General features: G+C 36.1%; 1 protein-coding gene across 1 annotated transcript in view; it reads left to right on the plus strand.

The window, feature by feature from the left end:
• The window catches only part of HSD17B4 (hydroxysteroid 17-beta dehydrogenase 4), a 164,798-nt gene that overhangs the window by 142,091 nt on the left and 748 nt on the right, over positions 1-21,959 (plus strand). The window contains exon 23 of the mRNA XM_044662003.1: positions 20,290-20,417. Within this exon, the coding sequence (XP_044517938.1) occupies positions 20,290-20,417 (128 nt within the window). The remainder of the gene's footprint in view (positions 1-20,289; positions 20,418-21,959) is intronic.

Consider the following 21,959-nt stretch of genomic DNA (forward strand, 5'->3'; position numbering starts at 1 on the left):
ATATATATATATATATCCCTCCCCTTTCCTCTCTAGCTACTCTTCCTTAGTAATAGGAATCTTATCAAAACTAGCCCACTCCTGGGCAGCTAGGTGGTCCAGTGGACTGAGAGCCAGGCCCAGAGAAGGGAGGTCTTGCATTCAAATCTGACCTTAGACACTTCCTGGCTGTGTGGTCCTGGGCAAACCATATAGTTCCCATTGCCTAGCCCTTTTGTCTTGGAACCAAAGCACAGTATTGATTTTTTAAATTATATTTTTATTTTTATTTTGAATATAGTTACATGTTTCATGTTCTTTCTCTCTCCCCAAACCCTCCTAATCCTCCTCCCCTTAGCCGACGTACAATTCCACTGGGTTTTACATGTATCATTGATTAAGACCTAATTCCATATTATTGATAGTTGGACTAGAGTTATCGTTTAGTATCTTCATCCCCAATAACATCCCCATGTGTTCAAGCAGTTGTTTTCCCTCTGTGTTTATCCTCCCACAGTTCTTCCTCTGAATGTGACTAGTTTTGTTTCTCATGAGTCCCTCAGCCTTGCTCTGGATTCTTGAATTGCTGCTAGTAGAGAATTCCATTATGTTTGATTGTACCACAGTGTATCAGTCTCTGTGAATAATGTTCTCCTGGATCTGTTCCTTTCACTCTGCATCAATTCCTGGAGGTCATTCCAGTTCACATGGAATTCCTCCATTTCATTATTCCTTTAAGCACAATAGTATTCCATCACCAGCAGATACCACAATTTGTTCAGCCATTCCCCAGTTGAAGGATATTCTCTCATTTTCCAATTTTTTGCAACCATGAAGAGCACAGCTATAAATATTTTTGTATAAGTCTTTTTCCTTATTATCTCTTTGAAGTATAAACCCAGCAGTGCTATGGCTGGATCAAAAGGCAGATAGTCTTTTAAAGCCCTGTGAGCATAGTTCCAAATTGCCATCCAGAATGGTTGGATCAATTCACAACTCCACCAGCAATGCATTAATGTCCCAGTTTCGCCACTTCCCCTCCAACATTCATTACTCTCCCCTGTTGTCATTTTAGCCAATCTGCTAGGTGTGAGGTGATACCTCAGAGTTGTTTTGATCTGCGTTTCTCTAATTATTAGAGAATTAGAATACTTTCTCATGCAAAGCACAGTATTGATTTTAAGAAGGAAGGTAAGGGTTTAAAAAAATATTAAGATTCGTCAATCGGCTTCAGGGTTAAGATGGCTGCAGAGTAGAAGGCTCTTAACTTTCCTAACCAAGCGATACATGATACCTCAAAAAGACACAAAAACCATATCCAGATGAATGAAGGGATCCCACAATAGGGTACAGCATTGAAGGTACGTGGGATTTGGGCATTTCCATGCTATAAGGGGGTGAAATAATTTTCACTAAAACACGATTTGATCTTTCCACCCCACCCCACTTACAGTCCCAGAGCCAGCGTACAAGAGTTAGAGCAAGCATAGGGCATTCACTAAGTCACTATGTTCTTGGCAACTAACTGGGATCACCAGGGGCTTGCTCCTGAGAGCAGCAAGACTTACAACCACAAGAGGCTAAAGAACATGGACTTTGAGTGCAGACGTTGGGTACGGACCTAGAGTGGAGGGGTGACAGACTGTGGAAGCAGCTTGCTTAGACTCATAAAGGAGCCTTGGGCAGAGGAGCAAGCAAGGGGACCACCAGGAGGCTTGAATCTGAGAACAGCTAGACTTGAGACCCCAGGAGCCTAACGAGCACAGACCTTAGGTGCAAGGATAAAGCTGCAAGGGGCAGCACTGCGCTGTGACTCAGGCAAAAACTGTTCTACAGCTCTATCCCCAGAGAGCTTGCCTACCTCCCCCCGACTTCAGACTGAGAAGGGAAAACCAACATAATAATGGCAAGCAATGCCCAAGAACTAACCAAGAGAAAAAAAAAACAAGAGGAAAACATTAACACTCGATAACTTTTACAATAATAAAAGGGGAATTTGGAAAGATGTAATATGAGGCTGAAGCTAGGGGTAATAACTAGTAGGGTCAGAGAATAAGAGAAGGCAAGGGACCCAAGGCTGGAGGTAATCAAGGGAATAGACTAGGAAGTAGGGAAGTTAAGGCAATATAGTGAATGAGGAAAGTGCAATGATGAAGGATGGTAGTTGAGGTGGTAGGAGAAATAAGGGAATGTCTGAGTTTAGGGAGTACAGAGTTTAGGGAGTACACTGAGGTAAAAGGGTTGCAAGGGATAGGATGAATTAATCTAGGCAGGCAAATAGCAGCAGGGAAATACAGACTGGGACTTAGGTTAAAGACAAAACACTGAAGGGAAATAGACTGATCCCTTCAAGTAAAAGACACTTTACAGAGCCAAGTTAGAGTCAGCCAAGATAGCTTGAAATTGACATCAGGCTTTAGTCAGTTTCACAGGAAGGGACTAGTATTGAAGTTACACTTCCTTCAAAATGGATACCCTCAGCTTCCCTCAAACTGCAGAGAGTATGTTGTTCCTCTTTCTCTTCCTCCCTCTCTTACTAATTAACTAATGTAGTAGCCAAAAGGTCTTGTTTAAACACAAAAGGGTTTATTGTCTTTTAGGATAGATTGGCAGGGTAGAGGATTAAGGAAGCCCTAACAGCCATTTAGAGAAACCTCAGGTGGGGGAAAGGGGGCAGGAATGGGAGACTGAGAAAGGATCTGCCTTTACTCAGCTCTCAAAGTGATTTTGAAATTAAAAGCGGTTAGGAAGTTGGCTACAAAGACTCAATAGATAATTTGTTGCAAGGGTAAGACTAACGATCATAGATTTGAACTAACTCTCAGATGCACTCTCCTATTCACTTTTCTCAGACATTCAGGTAGGGGAAATGAAGGTAGGAATAAGGTAGGGTAGGAAGATTCAAAGAATTTAGCTAAATTAACAAATCTCAAAAGAAACTGCAAAGCTAGGCCAGGTTTCAATCTCCAGAAGGAGCTCAGTTGGACCCTGGTTTCCTGCACAAATTCCCAGGACCAACTGAACCTTTCCCAAGATTCTAAACCCTCCTTAACTGACATAAGAACTCTGCAAAGCCTACAAAACTGCTATGCCCCCCTCTCTGTATCACACTAACCAAGAGAAAAAACAAGAGGAAAGCATTAACACTCGATAACTTTTACACAGAAAAAATACAGACAACAGAGCAGACAGCAGAGGAGGACAAACAAGTAAACACATCCACACCTTCACAAAAAATGAAAATTGGTCACAAGCTCTTGAAGAGTTCAAATCTGAGATCATGAGAAAGATGGAAGAGAATTAGCAAGAAAAGTGGTAAATAGCTCAAAAGGAAATTAACAGGTTAAAAGACAAAAACTCCCAATTGGAGAAAGATGCCCCCAAATCAAACAGAATGATAAGCAAATTGGAGACCCAAATTAAACAATAGGAAACCATGAACAACAGGATAGACCAAATTGAATAGGAAAATCAGTCTCTAAAGACCAGAATGGGGCAAGTAGAAGCCAATGATTTTGCAAGCCAGCAAGGACTAATAAAGCAAAGTCAAAAGAATGACAAAATAGAAGGAAATATGAAATATCTCACTGAGAAAATGACAGTTCAAGAAAACAGGTCTAGAAGAAACAATTTGAGAATCATTGGTCTTCCTAAAAAAATCAGAAATTAATAGAAATTTGGACACCATACTACAAGAAATTATCCAAGAAAACTGCCCTGATGTTCTTCAACAAGAGTGCAAAATAGACATTGAAAGGATCCATAAATCACCCTCTACACTAAACCCTCAAAAGTCAACCCTCAGTTGCCAAATTCAAGAGTTTCCAAGTTAAGGAAAAAATATTACAAGAAGCCAGAAAGAGACAATTCCGATATCAAGGAACACCAATCAGGATTACACAGGATCTGGCAGCCTCCACGTTAAAAGACCACAAGGCGTGGAATATGATATTCAGAAAGGCAAGAGATTTGGGTGTACAACCAAGGATCACCTACCCATCAAAACTGACTATATACTTCCAGAGAGTATGGACATTCAACAAGATAGAAGATTTCCAAGTATTTGCAAAGAAAAGACCAGAACTAAATGGAAAGTTTGATATCCAACCACAAAAATCAAGAGAAACATGAAAAGGTAAATAAGAAGGAGAGAGGAAAGAAAGAAAACTTTTACTCTTAAATTTGCTTCTTTAAGGGCTTTAATAAGACCAAATTATTTGTATTCCCATATGGAGAAATGTTATGTGTAATTCTCAAAAATTCTATTCACTATTATAGTAATTAGAAGAATTATTCATAGGGAGAGGTTGGAGTACTAAATGGTCTAAGAGAGTGATGGGCAAACTACGGCCCATGGGCCAGATGTGGCCCCCTAAACTATTTTATCTGGCCGCATGACATTATTCCTCATCTGACAAATACAATAAGTAGGGTTCAGTACAATGAAACTTCAAAAGAGTTGCCTTAGAAACAGACTGACAGATGAGCATTTCCTTTAGTCCTCTTTTTTAAAAAGTTTGCCCATCACTGGTCTAAGATGATACAGAAAAAAAAGATGGGGGGATAAGATGGCACCAAGAGAAACTTGAAGGGATAAGAAAAATAGAATAATCTATACTATATAAAGAGGGCATGGGAAGGGGAGGGGATGAATACTATTATAAGAAGGAGAGGAAGAGAATGTTAATAGGAAATACTTAAACCTTACTCTCAGCAGAATTAATCCTGAGAGGGAAGAGTAGCTATATCAATTGGGATATTGAATTCCATCTTACCCTACGGAGAAAGTCAGAAGGGATACACCAAGAGGGGGAGTGGGGAGGGGAGTTTAAAAAGGAGGGGGGAGGGAATTCATTAGGCCTTAAAAAATAATGAAGGGAACAAAAAGGGAGGGAGTGGAAAGGGAAATTAACTAAGGGAGGAGATAAGGGGGACTAATATAAAGCAAACCACTGGTTTAAAAGGAAATAGCACAAGAAGTAGGGGCAGAACTAGGAGAGGATATCAAAATGTTGGAGAATACATAGTTGATAATTATAATTCTGTGTGTGTGTGTGTGTGTGTGTGTGTGTTTTAATTTTTTTAAACCCTTAACTTCTGTGTATAGATTCCTTGGTGGAAGATGGTAAGGGTGGGCAATGGGGGTCAAGTGACTTTCCCAGGGTCACACAGCTGGGAAGTGTCTGAGGCCAGATTTGAACCTAGGACCTCCCATCTCTAGGCCTGACTCTCAATCCACTGAGCTACCCAGCTGCCCCTGATAATTATAATTCTGAATGTGAATTGCCCATAAAACAGAAGCAAATAGCAGGGTGGATTAGAAACCAAAATCCTACCATATGTTGTCTACAAGAAACACACATTTGGCAGGTATACATACATAGAGGAAAAATAAAAGGCTGTAGCAAAATCTTTTTGGTTTCAACTGAGAAAAAGAAGGCAGGAGTTACAATCATGATTTCTGACAAAGCCAAAGTAAAAATAAATCTGATTAAACGAGATAAGGAAGGTAATTACATCCTGATAAAAGGCAGTGTAGACAATGAGGAAATAACAGTACTCAACATATATGCACCAAATAGTATAGTATCCACATTCCTAAAGAAAAAATTGGCAGAGCTCAAGAAGGAAATAGCAAAACCATACTAGTGGAAGATTTAAATATTCCTCTTTCAGATTTAGATAAATGAAACCAAAAAATAAATAAGAAAGAGATAAGAGAGGTGAATGAAATCTCAGAAAAATTAGAGTTAATAGATATATGATGAAAAATAAATAGCTCATGGAATATTCACAAAGATTGACCATGTACTAGGGCATAGAAACATGGCAAACAAATGCAAAAGAGCAAAAATGATAAATGTAACATTTTCAGATCATAATGCAATAAAAATAATAATTAGTAAGGGCACATGAACAGGCTAATCAAAAATTAATTGGAAATTAAATAATATGATTCTCCAAGATCAGTTAAAGAACAAATCATAGAAACAATTAATAATTTCATTGAAGAGAATGACAATGATGAGATATCCTACCAAAATCTGTGGGATGCAGTTAAAGCAGTACTCGGGGAAAATTATATCCTTGAGTACATATATTAACAAACTAGGGAGGGCAAAGATCAATGAACTAGGTATGCAAATCAAAAAACTAGAAAGGGAAAAAATTTAAAAATCCCCAGTTAAAAACTAAATTAGAGATTATAAAAATTAAAGGAGAAATCAATAAAATTGAAAGTAAAAGAACTATTGAATTAATAAATAAGACTAGAAACTGGTACTTTGAAAAAACAAAATTGACAAAATACTAGTCAATCTAATTAAAAAAGGAAAGAAGAAAACCAAATTATTAATATCAAAGATGAAAAGGGAGACCTCACCTCTAATGAAGAGGAAATCAAGACAATCATTAAAAACTATTTTGCCCAATTATATGGCAATATATATATAGCAACCTAGGTGATATGAATGAATATTTATAAAAATATAAATTGTCTACATTAACAGCAGTAGAAATAGAATACTTAAATAATCCCACATAAGGAAAAGAAATTGAACAAGCCATCAAAGAACTCCCTAAGAAGAAATCCCCAGGACTGGATGGATTGACAAGTGAATTTTATCAAACCTTAAAAGAACAACTAATCCCAATACTATACAAATTATTTAACATAATAAGCAAAGAAGGAGTTCTACCAAACTTATTTCATGACACAAATATGGTACTGATCTCAAAGCCAGGTAGAACAAAAACAGAGAAAGAAAACTACAGACCAATTTCCTTAAAGAACATAGATGCAAAAATCTTAAATAGAATACTAGCAAAAAGACTCCAAGTAATCACAAGGGTTATTCATTATGATCAGGTGGGATTTATACCAGGAGTGCAAGGATAGTTCAACATTAGGAAAACCATCCACATAATTGACCATATCAACAAGCTAACAAACAAAATCATATGATTATCTCAATAGATGCTGAAAAAGCCTTTGACAAAATCCAGCACCAATTCCTACTGAAAACACTAGAAAGTATAGGAATAGAAGGGCCTTTCCTAAAAATAATAAACGATATGCATCTAAAACCATTAACAAACATCATCTACAATAGGAATAAATTACAAGCCTTTCCAATAAGATCAGAAGTGAAACAAGGATGGCCTTTGTTACCTCTTTTATTTAACATTGTACTAGAAACACTAGCTGTAGCAATTAGAGAAGAAAAAGAAATTGAAAGTATTAAAATAGGCAGTGAGGAGACCAAGCTATCACTCTTTGCAAATGATATGATGGTCTACTTAAAAAATCCTAGAGAATCAACTAAGAAGCTTGTAGAAATAATCAACAACTTTAGCAAAGTTGCAGGATACAAAATAAATGCACATAAATCATCAGCATTTCTATATATATCCAACACATCACAGCAGGAAGAGTTAGAGAAATTCCATTGAAAATCACCCTAGGCAATATAAAATACTTAGGAATCTATCTGCCAAGACAAACAGGAATTATGCGAACACAACTATGAAACCCTTTCCACATAATGAAAACTAGACCTAAACAAATGGAAAAACATTGAGTGCTCATGGGTAGGACAAGCTAACATAATAAAAATGACCGTCCTACCCAGATTAATTTATGTATTTAGTGATATACCTATTAAACTACCAAAAACCTTTTTTACTTAGTTAGAAAAACCTATAACAGAGTTCATTTGGAAGAACAAAAGACTAAGAATATCAAGGGAAATAATGAAAGAAATATGAAGGAAGGGGCCTAGCAGTGCCAGATCTTAAATTGTACCATAAAGCAGTAGTCATCAAAACAATGTGGTACTGGGCGAAGAGACAGAAAGGAGGATCAGTGGAATAGACTAGGGGTAGGCAACCTCAGCAAGACAGTCTATGATAAACCCAAGGAACCTAGCTTCTGGGACAAAAACTTACCATTTGACAAAAACTGCTGGGAAAATTGGAAAACAGTATGGGAGAGATTGGGTCTAGATCAACATCTCACACCCTACACCAAGATAAATTCAGAATGGGTGAATGACTTGAATATAAAGGAAGAAAATATAAGTAAATTAGGTGAGCACAGAGTAGTATACTTGTCAGATCTCTGGGGAAGGAAAGATGTTAAAACCAAGCAAGAGTTAGAAAAAAATTACAAAATGTAAAATAAATAATTTTGATTACATTAAACTAAAAAGGTTTAATACAAACAAAGTCAATGCTGCCAAAATTAGAAGGGAAGCAACAAATTGGGAAAAAATCTTTATAATAAAAAACTCAGACAAAAGTCTAATTACTCAAATTTATAAGTAACTAAATCAGTTGTACAAAAAAATCAAGCCATTCCTCAATTGATAAATGGGCAAGGGACATGAATAGGCAATTTTCAGATAAAGAAATTAAAACTGTCAACAAACACATGAGAAAGTGTTCTAAATCTCTTATAATTAGAGAAATGCAAATCATAACTACTCTGAGGTACCACCTCACCCCTAGCATCTTAGCTAACAAAGGAAAGTGGTGAATGTTGGAGGGCATGTGGCAAAATTGGGACATTAATGCAAAGGAAAGTGGTGAATGTTGGAGGGGATGTGGCAAAATTGGGACATTAATGCATTGCTGGTGGAGTTGTGAATTGATCCAACCATTCTGGAAGGTAATTTGGAACTATGCTCAAAGGGCTTTAAAAGACTATCTGCCTTTTGATCCAGCCATAGCACTGCTGTGTTTATACCTCAAAGAGATAATAAGGAAAAAGACTTGTACAAAAATATTTATAGCTGCGCTCTTTTTGGTGGTCAAAAATTGGAAAATGAGGGAATGTCCTTTGATTGGGGAATGGCCGAACAAATTGTGGTATCTGCTGGTGATGGAATACTATTGTGCTCAAAGGAATAATGAAATGGAGGAATTCCATGTGAACTGGAATGACCTCCAGGATTGATGCAGAGTGAAAGGAGCAGATCCAGGAGAGCATTATACAAGGAGACTGATACACTGTGGTACAATCGAACATAATGGACTTCTCTACTAGCAGCAATGTAAGGATCCAGAGCAAGGCTGAGGGACTTATGAGAAAGAAAACTAGCCACACTCAGAGGAAGAACTGTGGGAGGAGAAACACAGAAGAAAAACAACTGCTTGATCACATGGGCTGATGGGGATATTATTGGGGATGAAGATACTAAACGATAACTCTAGTCCAACTATCAATAATATGGAATTAGGTCTTAATCAATGAAACTCGTAAAACCCAGTGGAATTGTGTGTCAGCTACGGGGGCATTGGAGGGTTTGGGGAGAAGGAAAGAACATGAAACATGTAACTATGGGAAGATATTCAAAATTAAAATTAAAAAAATATTAACTCATACCGTACCTTCATGACCGCAAATCTATGGCATGTGTGCCAAAAAGAATATGCAAAGCCCTCTCTGTGGGCATGCCTGCAGTCACCCACCAGAGTTCCTTACTTGAAAGCCAGATTAACTAGGGTTTGAGCTCTTCCCTCACCCTCTCTATACTCACTGAGGGCATTCCTCATTTCACCTTTATGGTCCAGTAGCCAATGGGAGCACTTCCTCCCTCCCTATTCTGGGGTAAGGGGAAGGGATTGAAGTGGGGATGGGGCTCATTATGATAGTTTCAAAGAAGTTTTTTTTTTTTAATGGAAATCTTGACAGATCTTTTCCTTTTTTTTATTTTTGCCCTCCTAGTTAGTTCTTGGCATAATCTTGTTTAATTAGGTCTACATTTGTTTTTCTTTCTACTGCTTCAAGCTGCTCGTACTCTCCCATGACTCTTTTCTCTAAGATTTTACATATAAGTTTATATTCCAAACTCATATTACCTTATCACTGGATGCCATAGGGAGATTTTTGTTCAGTTCTGTATGAAACTAGATGACTGAGATCATCCCTTCCAATTATGAATTTTGAAGTTTTATGAAATTTCCTCCTCTCTTCATTTTGTAGCACAAGACCCCTACCAATAGTTAGGGAAGTCTCACCAATTTTTTTAGCATCTGATGCCTGGTCAAAGTTACTACCGTGTGGGAAGATAGTACACAATCTTCTATTTTCTTCTATTGTTGCAGGACCTGAAGCTGGTGAACACATTGCTCTTAACAACCAGATGAGATATTTTCTGGAATCATGAAACACCTCTTCATTATCTCTTTTTAAGTTGTATCCTCTTGGAGGTACAAATAAAAAAATGCCAAGTGACCTTCTTTCTCCTTTCTCTTCAGGTTTCCTATCCTTTTGGATTGGTAGAATTTTTGTTGTTATTGTTACCAGTGTCCCTAATGCCTAGAATAGTACCTAGAATTTAATAAAGGCATTTAATAAGTATTTACTGACTTAATTGATTGAACTAGCATGACCAGATCCCAAGATATTTACATATATCTTTGGTTAGCTTTCAGCTTGGCTCTTCTTTCTAATCTGTGACTACAGGCTGGCATAGGCAGTATTAGATATCCCATAGCTATCTCAAGATCTCTATTCTAGCTATTGGTTTCTAAGTCCTAAAGTAGAAGAGCTTCATTTTCATTTTTGTGTATCAGAATTCTGAATGTAATTGAAGGGTCATATATCATTTTGGTTCATTTGGAGTCCCCAGAGAAGCCTTAAAACTAGCCCGTGCTTATTATTTTGGGATTTTTAAGATTAGCATGAGTTAGGGGTCTAAATCGCTGTCTAGTCTTACTTGGTAAAAAGCTCTCCCAAATAACAGGAGGGTAATTTATGCTACATTTGAGAGCCAGAAAAATTAACCAGAGAGGCAAGGCAAATAACTATAGGAATAAACCACAGTATTGAAGCAAAGCAAAATATATTGGATAAAATGCCAAAATAAAGAAATATAAGCATAAACAAATGAGAGCAGGATGAGAGGAAGATTGTCTTTGTTATTTAGAGGAGATGATTTACATTCCATTTGTCATGCTTTTTTCTCCCCTCCTTGATCTCAGTCATAGAGGCATCTGCTGACTCAGGCAATTTTCTATCCTGACCCAGTAATTCTAATTGAGTTTGTAAACTGTTTCCACTTTGATTCTAATTCAGATACTTGGGTATTCCCTCAAACTTTAGGATAAGTCATTAATTATAACCTCAAAATGGCCAAGAGCTATTCATCTCTTCATTAGAAAAAGGTAATTTTAAGAAGGCATTTGCAAATTAGCCTGTTAGGTTTTCATTATAGGGAGGGAATAGAATTTTTCACATTTATTTTAATGTTTTTATTTGGAGTATTGTTTGAATGGCTGTTCTTCAAATTCTCAAGAAAATCTGATATCTAGTATTTTTCACCATGAGCTAATTGAAGCAGCTCATGGTTATTTTAAACGAGCAAGTCTTGTATGCTTCATAACTAGTTGGGACTTTTAAAAAAGTCACCTTCCACTATATAATTCATAGCAGACATTTTTAATTATAGAAATTTAATGGAGAGGAAGAAGGTAAAATATTTTAGTCTGCAAAATATGATTCAGATAAAATTTTCCAGATCTCGTAATACTCAGATTTTCGTATTGTTATAAATTAATATGAATGTATATTATGTATTTATGCATATGTATGTATATCTGTATCTGCATATTTTCAACTCTAAAAATTATATAAACAGCCTTTTCCTTAGTGGGCAAAAAGTTGTTGGAACTTAAACTTTGAAGAACCTGAGGAGAAGGGGATAAAAATACAAGAAACATAAAAAGTACTGAAGATAATTTTCTGATTTTCTATTCAGGAAAAACCCCTACAGAAGATACCAAATTAAAATAGCAGTGTATGCCAAAGAGTTGAATAAATAGCTATTTTTTTCCTCATCTTTATGATGAAATTTCATTTCAGACAATACTAGAAAATTTGCTTTTATTAAAATTCTTGTTAGAAAACAGGGAAAATACTTTTCTTACCTTTATAGTTTATAATTAGTGTTTTAGTTGACTTTTGAAAGTTTGAAAACACAGAAATGGTATAATGTTGCCCATCTGAGTTAGACTACTGGACTTATATATCATTATCTTTTCTTTAGACTTTTCCTTTGCTTAGGCTCATAATCAGTTTTTGGCTGTAGGCTCTCTTTAGCATATTAGCTGTTCCCTTGCTGGTCTGTCTGCTAGGATTTTTGTTATGCTTAAATTTCTTAGTTCCATTGCTTTTAGTCTCTTCTTGATTTTTTTTGTTCCTATGTCCTTATGCAAAGCTACTGCAGATGACTGCATGGAAAACAATCTGAACCCTATAACCCTATGACTTACTGCTGTCCTGGGTAATAATGTCCACATTAACTACAGTCCAGCCACACTAGCCTTCCTGTGCCCATCCTAGGGGTGCCTAGCTTGTGCTCCCTCCTCACCTACACCTCCTTGAATTCCCTCCACCCCTGCCTGGTGGAGCTCTATGTGAAGGATTTTGTAATCCCATCTGCTAACCTCCTGCCTTCCCACCACCCCCTAACTACTTCCTATCTGGAAAAGGGGTGTGAGAACTAACTGACGTCTTGGAGTTTTTAGTTCAGAGATACAAATAATCTGCTCTCGGTTCTGGGAAGTGATTTGAAAGTTAGAATTTTTGAATCAGAGATGGAGTTCTTAAGGAAGCACACTTAATTTTCTTTCACAACATGACTAATATGGAAACATGTATAATTGTACCTGTATAACCTATATCAAATTGCTTGCCATCAGGAAGGAGGGAGGGAAAGAAGAGAATTTGAAACTGAGAGTTTTGAGGAATTAATATTAGAAATTGTTTTTGCAGGTAATTGAAAAAACACTTTTTTTAAAAAAGAGAAAGGCATACATAGTCTGGGAGAAAGTGATTCAGAAGTGTTAGGGACCCCAATATAGGAAAAAGGAGAAGGAAAAAGCAGGACTAAACTGCCACAAAGAAAGGAGACAGATTCATGAGAGTTATTGACCATATAGGCATCTTGGAAGCCTTAGGCTGAAGCCACCAGTTTTACATTCTCTTCAAAGATGAAGAGAAGGGCCTAGAAAAGTTCTGTTTGTTCCATGACTTCCCCTGTTGATGCATCTCCATTAGTAGATATGTCTTGCTTCAAGAATAGCAAGAGATAAACATAAAATTTAAGTCAGAAAGCCATATCTCTGTCTGAATATTAGAAATTTACCAAACTGAAGCCTCTGAGAAATTATTACTAACTTTTTACTTTATATGAATTCTGTAAATTAACACAGGAAGGGACCACCTGAAGGACCATTATTTGCTACTAGGCTGAAAAATAAGCTAATTATTTTGAAGGGTGTGACTAATTAAATCTCCAGAGACAAGTAGGGTGGAGGGAGGAAAGGGAGATGATGCTGGTCAGCCTCACCGTCTTCAATGAACTCTACATCCACTCACCAGTGTTATATTTATTTGTATATTCCTTATATACTTATATATGTCCTTGTTGTCTCTCCTGTTAAATATTAGCTCCTTTTCATTTGGGATAGTTTTGTTTATCATATTTGTATATTTTGTAATATTCTTTCCTCCATTTAATTTCACAGGCTATATTCTCTATGGTCTGATCTTATTGACAGGCTCTAGTCTATATAGTTTCATTTGCATTTTTATTAGGTTCAACAGCTCTTTTAGCAATTACCTGATTTAGAAAATTTCCCTGGGACCTGAACCTCTTTGACATGGCTGATGCACTATTTGAAGATCCTCAGGGAAGAGAAATCAACTTCACTTTTCAAGGAAGCCCATTGTTAGTATTGGTTGTTTAATGTCATGTGACTGAATGTTAAGTTGTTGCTGTTGTGTTTTTGGCTTTTTAAAAATTTTATTTATAATATTTTCCCATGGTAACATGATTCATGATCCCCCTCTGCCTCCCTTCTTTCCTCCCCTGCCCAAATCCAACAAGTAGTTCCACTGGGTTATGCATGTCTCATTGTTCAAAACTTATTTCTGTGTTATTCGTATTTGCAGTAGTGTGATCCTTTAATGTCAAAACCCCAATCATATCCCTGTCACATTATTTGATCAATCACATGTTTTTCTAATGCATTTCCGTTTCCACAGTTCTTTCTTTGGATGTGGATAGCATTCTTTCTGACAAGTTCCTCTGAATTGTCCTGGATCATTGCATTGCTGCTAGTAGGAAAGTACATTATGTTCAATATATCAGTCTCTGCATAGTGCTCTCCTGGTTCTTTTCCTTTTGCTCTGCATCAAATCCTGGAGGTCTTTCTGGTTCACATGGAATTCCTCCAGTTCATTAGTATTCCATCACCAACAGATACCACAATTTGTTCAGCCATTCCCCAATTGATGGACACCACCTCATTTTCTAATTTTTTGCTGCCACAAAGAGCATGGCTATAAATATTTTTGTACAAGTTTTTTTCCTTATTATCTCTTTGGTGTACAAACCTAGCAGTGCTATGACTGGATCAAAGGGCAGGTAGTATTTTAAAGCCCTTTGCACATAGTTCCAAATTGCCTTCCAGAATGGCTGGACCAATTTACAACTCCACCAGCAGTATATTAGTGTTCCAATTTTGTCACATCCTCTCCAACATTTATTACTTTCTTTTGCTGCCACATTGGCCAGTCTGCTATGTGTAAGGTTACCACAGAGTTATTTTAATTTGTATTTCTCTAATCAAGAGGGATTTAGAACACTTTTTCATGAGCTTATTGATAGTTTTGATTTTATCATGTGAAAACTGCCTATTCATGTCCCTTGACCATTTGTCCATTGGGGAATGGCTTGACATTTTGTAAATTTGACTTAGTTCCTTATATATGTAGGAAATTAAACTTTTGATAGAGAGGTTTTTTTTTAACCCTTGTACTTCAGTGTATTGTCTCATAGGTGGAAGATTGGTAAGGGTGGGCAATGGGGGTCAAGTGACTTGCCCAGGGTCACACAGCTGGGAAGTGGCTGAGGCCGGGTTTGAACCTAGGACCTCCTGTCTCTAGGCCTGACTCTCACTCCACTGAGCTACCCAGCTGCCCCTGATAGAGAGTTTTTTAATAAAAATGTTCTCCCAGTTCATTGCTTTCTTTCTAATTTTGGTTGCATTCTTTTGTTTATACGAAACATTTTTAATTTGATATAATCTAAGTCATTCATTTTACATTTTGCAAAATTCTCTATCTCTTGCTTGGTCTTAAATTCCTTCCTTTCCCAAAGATCTGACATACCATTCTATGTTCATCTAAATTATTTATGATTTCACTTTTATATTTAAGTCATATACCCATTTTGAATTTATCTTGGTATAGGGTATAAGATGTTGCTCTAAACCTAATTTTTCCCATACTGTTTTCCAATTTTCCCAGCAGTTTTTGTCAAATAGTGAGTTCTTGTCTGAAAAGCTGGGGTCTTTAGGTTTATCAAACACTAGCTTGCTGAGGTAATTTACCCCTAGTCTATTCCATTGATCCAGCCTTCTATCTCTTAGCCAGTACCATATTGTTTTGATGACTGCTACTTTATAGTTCAGTTTAAGATCTGAAACTGCTAGGCCCCCATCCTTCACATTTTTCCCCTTTATTTCCCTTGATATTGTAAGGGGGGAAAGGAGCTTTTTGATTGGATATATTAATATTTAAAGGTATGGCTGCCAAGGAATTGAATAAATACCAATTCCTAAAATGATTTTAGTAATTTATTTACAGGATTTTTATGGGAGAATTTATAGGAGAGAGTGGACATAAAGAGATAAGAAGAGGGTAGAAAGAGATCTAACTTAACGAACTAGATTTGTATTCAAGTCTGGGCTTTACTTCGGCAGGACTCCAGAGGCCCATCCAGAGAGACTAAAAGACAATTAACAAGGGGTTTAGTCACGAGGGCTTCTCCCAATCAAGGGTTCCTCTGGAGGCTAAGGTAGTCAGCCTTCTTCACTCTCCACGTGTAGTTCTAAGGGAAAAATTTAAGAACAGTCTCACCAAGGTTTCAGGGTCCCAGCCAGAGCTCCTCCACATCCAATCAATGAACAAGAAGGCCCCTTCAGGTCCAAGATATGAACAAGAAAAGCTCCTTCAGGTTCAAGACACGAACAAGAAGAGCAGAAGCAGAACTCACTGAACTCTCTTTTAAAGGGGCTTCTTTTGCATCACTTCCTTTGCCTTCCTCTTAGTTTATGTGTCCAACCACCACAAATGCTTTGCTTAGGACTGCCCAGGGGGGAGTCAGTCAATTCTGATTCATCACCCACTCTTTTTTTTTTTTTTTAACATTTAATAATTTTTATTTTTTAGAAAAGTCAACATGGTTACATGATTCATGCTCTTACTTTCTCCTTCACTCCCGGACCTCCCCTCCCGCCCCCATAGCTGATGCGCATTTCCACTGGTTTTAACATGTGTCATTGATCAAGACCTATTTCCAAATTGTTGATAATTGCATTGGTGTGGTAGTTTCTAGTCTACATCCCCAATCATGCAGTTCAAGCAGTTGCTTTTCTTCTGTGTTTCTACTCCTGCAGTTCTTCCTCTGAGTGTGGGTAGCATACCTTTCCATAAATCCCTCAGAATTGTCCTGGGTCATTGCATTGCTGCTAGTACAGAAGTCCATTACATTCGATTTTACCATAGTATATCCGTCTCTGTGTACAATGTTCTGGCTCTGCTCCTTTTGCTCTGCATCAATTCCTGGAGGTCTTTCCAGTTCACCTGGAACTCCTCCAGTTTATTATTCCTTTGAGCACAATAGTATTCCATCACCAGCATATACCACAATTTGTTCAGCCATTCCCCAATTGAAGGGTATACCCTCATTTTCCAGTTTTTTGCTACCACAAAAAGCGCAGCTATAAATATTTTCGTATAAGTCTGTTTATCTATGATCTCTTTGGGGTACAAACCCAACAATGGTATGGCTGGATCAAAGGACAGGTATTCTTTTATAGTCCTTTGAGCATAGTTCCAAATTGCCAGCCAGAATGATTGGATCAGTTCACAACTCCACCAGCAATGCATTAATGTCCCAGTTTTGCCACATCCCCTCCAGCATTCATTACTCTCCCCTTCTTTCATTTTAGCCAATCTGCTAGGTGTGAGGTGATACTTCAGAGTTGTTTTGATTTGCATTTCTCTAATTATTAGAGATTTAGAACACTTTCTCATGTGCTTATTGATAGTTTTGATTTCTTTATCTGAAAATTGCCTGTTCATGTCTCTTGCCCATTTATCAATTGGGGAATGGCTTGATTTTTTTATACAATTGATTTAACTCCTTGTATATTTGAGTAATTAGACCCCTGTCAGAGTTTTTTGTTATAAAGATTTTTTCCCAATTTGTTGTTTCCCTTCTGATTTTTGCTACATTGTTTTTGTTTGTACAAAAGTTTTTTAGTTTGATGTAATCAAAATCATTTATTTTACATTTTGTAATTTGCTTTAACTCTTGCTTGGTTTTAAAATCTTTCCTTTCTCAGAGATCTGACAAGTTAAACTACTCTATGTTCACTTAACTTATTTAAAGTTCCCCGCTTTATATTCAAGTCATTCACCCATTCTGAATTTATCTTGGTGTAGGGTGTGAGATGTTGATCTAAACCTATTCTCTCCCATATTGTTTTCCAAATTTCCCAGCAGTTTTTGTCAAAAGTATTTGATTATCTCACTTGGTCCTCACAAACAACCTGTTAATGTAAGTGCTAATATTATTCCCAATTTTCAAATAAAGAAATTGAAACCAAGAAAGGTTTAAAAAGGAGCAAAGGAAGAGAACATGCTTTTATTAAGAAGCTAGTATGCCAGGCACTGTGCTGAGCATTCTGCAAACATTATATCATTTGATCCTCCCTAGGAGGGAGGAGTTATTCTCTCCATTTTACTGATGAAGAATCTGAGCCACAGGGAAGTTAAGGACCTCGCTCACATAGGTCACATAGCTAGAAAGTGATAGCCTTGAACTTGGAAATTCTTCCTGACTCCAGGCCTAGCACTCTATTCACTGTATTGCCTTGCTTCCTAGATGAATTGCCAGGTATGGGATAATATTTTAACTTAGATTTCCAGGATAATCTGTACAACCCAGCTGCCTTAGCAAAGTATGTCCTATAACATTTTTTTTGAGACCAACCAGTGAAACTACATGTAGTTTACATTTCATAAAGGACCATTTTGTCAGGGTGTCTGGTTTTGATAAATGGAACTTTGAAATTGCTTGGAGCAATTGCTGAATATACAAAGAACTATTTCTAATTAAGGTTTTGTGTGCTGTTTTAAAAAAGTATTTTAGACATGTACTTGGGCTTCTAAAATTGGTATGTTGGACTGAATATATTCCCTTTTCTGAATACCTGAGCAGGAAGATGACGCATAGGCTTCTGAATATGCAATATTAAAAAGCAAATTACAATTTACTCTTTTTATGCTACAAGAGACTTACTCTCCCTAGTCACATTCCAGAGCACTGGTCCCAATTCTCTCTTACTCTGTGAGTGAAGTTAGAACATAATAACCATCAACTGAGAATTAGGCCCAAGAGCTATGAAGATTCTTTTTATTACCACAGAGCTATTATGTTTTTTCTTAATTCTGTTTGGTAGAATTACTATAGTCCCTGGGGTATTTTGTCAGTGCTTTGAATTTGTCTCCCAAACAAACAACTTATCATCTATAGTTGGGGTTTAGTATATGTTATAATGACTTTTACCTTTTTTATTTTTTTTTCCTTTATATTCTGATCATGATGTTAGGCTTTCATATCCCCATGAAAAATTCTATGGGTTTACCAAAATGACAATCTGGACTAATCTGTGTTGTTTAACTATAGCTACTCATTATAATATATCTTTATCACCAAAATCTATAATAAATAAAGCTTTTTTTAAATATGTTATGGCATTGTGAATTTAAGTGAAGATTTACTTTTTTTTAGATTCATAGCTTTAAGTTCTGTTGACAGTGAATAATTTTCTTGCTTTCCTTCCAAGTACTTAGAATCATTTCCAATAGAATAATATCATTTCATTTCACATTTGGTCAGAGATTACAAATATTATGTTTGCCTTCGTGTTTTACTATTTTTTCATGAGCAACATAGTGAATTTGGTTTCATAAATCTGTATTGTAATTAAATATCCAAGATTAAGGCTATATGAATGTTCATAACAAGAATAGGCCTTGACTATATCAACTTGGTCTTTAAATGTTAACAGCCATTTCTCCTAACAGCATTCTAACAGCATATAGAAGAATCTGAAAATAATGGGAAACTGTATCTCTCCTTAAAGGTCAAACAATATCTATTCTTGAGGATCAGTTCCTTCAGTCACTACTATCTTTTGGTGTTCATCTTAAAAGACAAATTAATGTCTACAATAAAATGTCAAGCACACTAATAAAAAAATGTATTTTCCATTATCTTGACCAAATACAGAAGGGAATAGGGTAGAATTAGAAGAGAGGACCAATATAGTGGACTGGTTCAACTTATTACAAGGAAAACTTGATTGATGCTTCCTGTTAGCACTTATACTCCAAAGATGCACTAGATTTGCTTTTACAGGCCTAAAGTTTCATAGATAATTGTCTATATCCCTGCAATATGAAACTTTAGGCTTGCAAGGCCAAATCTAGTGCATCTTTGGTGTGTAAGTGCTAACAGAAAGCATCAGTTAAGTTGTCCTTGTATTAAATTGAGTCAGTTGTCTTTTTTCCCCCTTTAATTAGTGTTTTCTAAACTATAACTTCTGGTTTTCTTGCTTGAGTATTTGTAACCTCATTATTTTTATCTTTATATTTCTTTTTCACACTTAGTTTTATCCCTTTGCTGAATTTTATGTGGTAGTTTCCATATTTTTCTGTTGTTAGCAGTGTGCAGAATACTCTCAGTAATACTGAGAAACATGTGCTATGATTCTTGCCAAGGAAATTCTTGTCAAAGAAATTTTATAATATGGTAACAGATATAAGACACTGTATGCAAATTACTCCTTTCACTCTTGTTTTCGATGCTTCTTTTTTCTTTGTTTCCCGTCCACTTCTTGAGTATAATTGGTGAGACTGAGGGAATTATTTTTTTCTTATTCCTACATTCAAATCCACAAAGCGATATTTATTTTCACAGAGTTTTGATATCTACTCCCTGCCATAATTCTCTTATAACTATATTCCCCAATATTAAGAGAGGAGTTCTTTACTCAGCCCCAAAGAAAATATAATTTTATAAATAATAGACAAAGCAAAAATCTGAATAGAATAAATATGACTAACTCAGGAAATACAAAAATTTCTATATTTCTATTGTTTCTATATTATAAAGGGGAGGAATAGATAAATTGATTTCTTTTTTTTTCTCTTTCTTTCTTTTCCAGCTATTGACCTAAAAAATGGCTCTGGAGAATTGTACCAAGGGCCTGCAAGAGGTTCTGCTGACACAAGCTTCACTCTTTCAGATGAAAATTTCATGGAGGTTGTTCTGGGAAAGCTTAACCCCCAAAAGGTAATGATTTCATTCGATTGAGTTGTTCACCATCCCTTCTACCGTAACAATTAGAATTTCAAAATTAGTTTTTGGATTTTTATTTACTGTAGAGATTCAAAAGAAAAGTATTCCTGTCCTGGCTGACAGGCATTAATAAACTTGATCCAGATACAACAGCTAAGCTTTACTCAAAATTTATGGTTAAAACTTTGTCATAGCCTGTTTATCCCCAATAAAAGATAATTGAAAAAAACTATGACTAGGTTAAAATGTATATAATTAGACATTGCTTCATAAGAGGTGCCAAGCAAAATTTACATATAACAAGAAAAGCACTTATTCTTGATAGTTAGCAATGACTACATTATCTTCTTTAGCTAAATATTTACTGTTAAACAAATGACACAAATATATATTAATTATTAATATTTTTAACAGAGAAACATTTTCTTGGTATAGCAGTCCTCTGAAAGAATGGGGATGGCAAAAAAATAATTTTTCTGTATAAAGCATCTTTTTTTCTGGGAAACTTGGAGAGGTTTTTTTGATGCCGTTTTTGATTTAAAGTTACAAGCATATCCAGAAATGAATATTAGGTGCTAGGGACACAAAGACCCACTGAAGCCACTTCTGCTCTCAAAGATGATTTATAATCAATAATTATTTCCATGGCCAATAGAAATGCCCAGAGTTCTATCTTTTGGGAAGTAGTTCCTTCCTTATATTTCTAGAACAAAGAGTGAACACTAGAAGATTTCCCTCTATCACCACTTGTGTGCCAAGGCGAGTGACTTAGAAGGACCTTAAATTTTGCTTTTGAAATATTGTAGTTGATTTGTAGAAATATGTAGGTATCTAAATGTTCGTCATGATAATCCATAGAAAATCTAAGGAAAAAAGTTTTTTAATTCTATGCTGGAAGGATTATGAAATTTAGAACTCTATGAGACGTTAGAAATCACCTTGTCTGGTTATTTTCTCAGTAATATAAAAACCATGATGAATAACTGCTCCCATTTTACTGATGAAGTGAATTAGAAACTAGAGTAGTGACCAAGCATCTTATACAAGGCCCTACTACAGCTTAAGTAGAAAGAGAACAAGACTTAGAGTCATAAAAACCCAGGTTCAAATCCTGTCTGTGTGGGATAGGAATATCATGACCTTTCTGAACTTTTATTTTCTTATCTGGAACACAAATAAAATAATATGTACCTTACACTGTCATTGCAAGAATCAAGTGAAATAGAGAAGCTGCTTTATATTATTAGAGGAAGGAACAGGTTCCTCAACACCACTACCCTCTAGACTGCTGCAGTTTTAGTCTACTTTTCTGTGTTGTTTACTAGTTTTTGAAAATGTATTAACAGCTTAGTTATTCAGTAAGTTCTTTTGTAATTGTTGTCAAGTTTTTAAATACCATTTTATTCAGTTTAATACTCAGACCATTACAAACAAATGTTTTGTGTAGCAAACTAGAAATGCCTTTAGACAAAATAAACATTTTATCTTGCCTTATATGTGGAAGTATCTGACTGTTAGGATGGCTATGAATGTTGT

This window comes from Gracilinanus agilis, chromosome 1 (genome assembly GCF_016433145.1).
Source record: "Gracilinanus agilis isolate LMUSP501 chromosome 1, AgileGrace, whole genome shotgun sequence".
NCBI lineage: Eukaryota > Metazoa > Chordata > Mammalia > Didelphimorphia > Didelphidae > Gracilinanus > Gracilinanus agilis.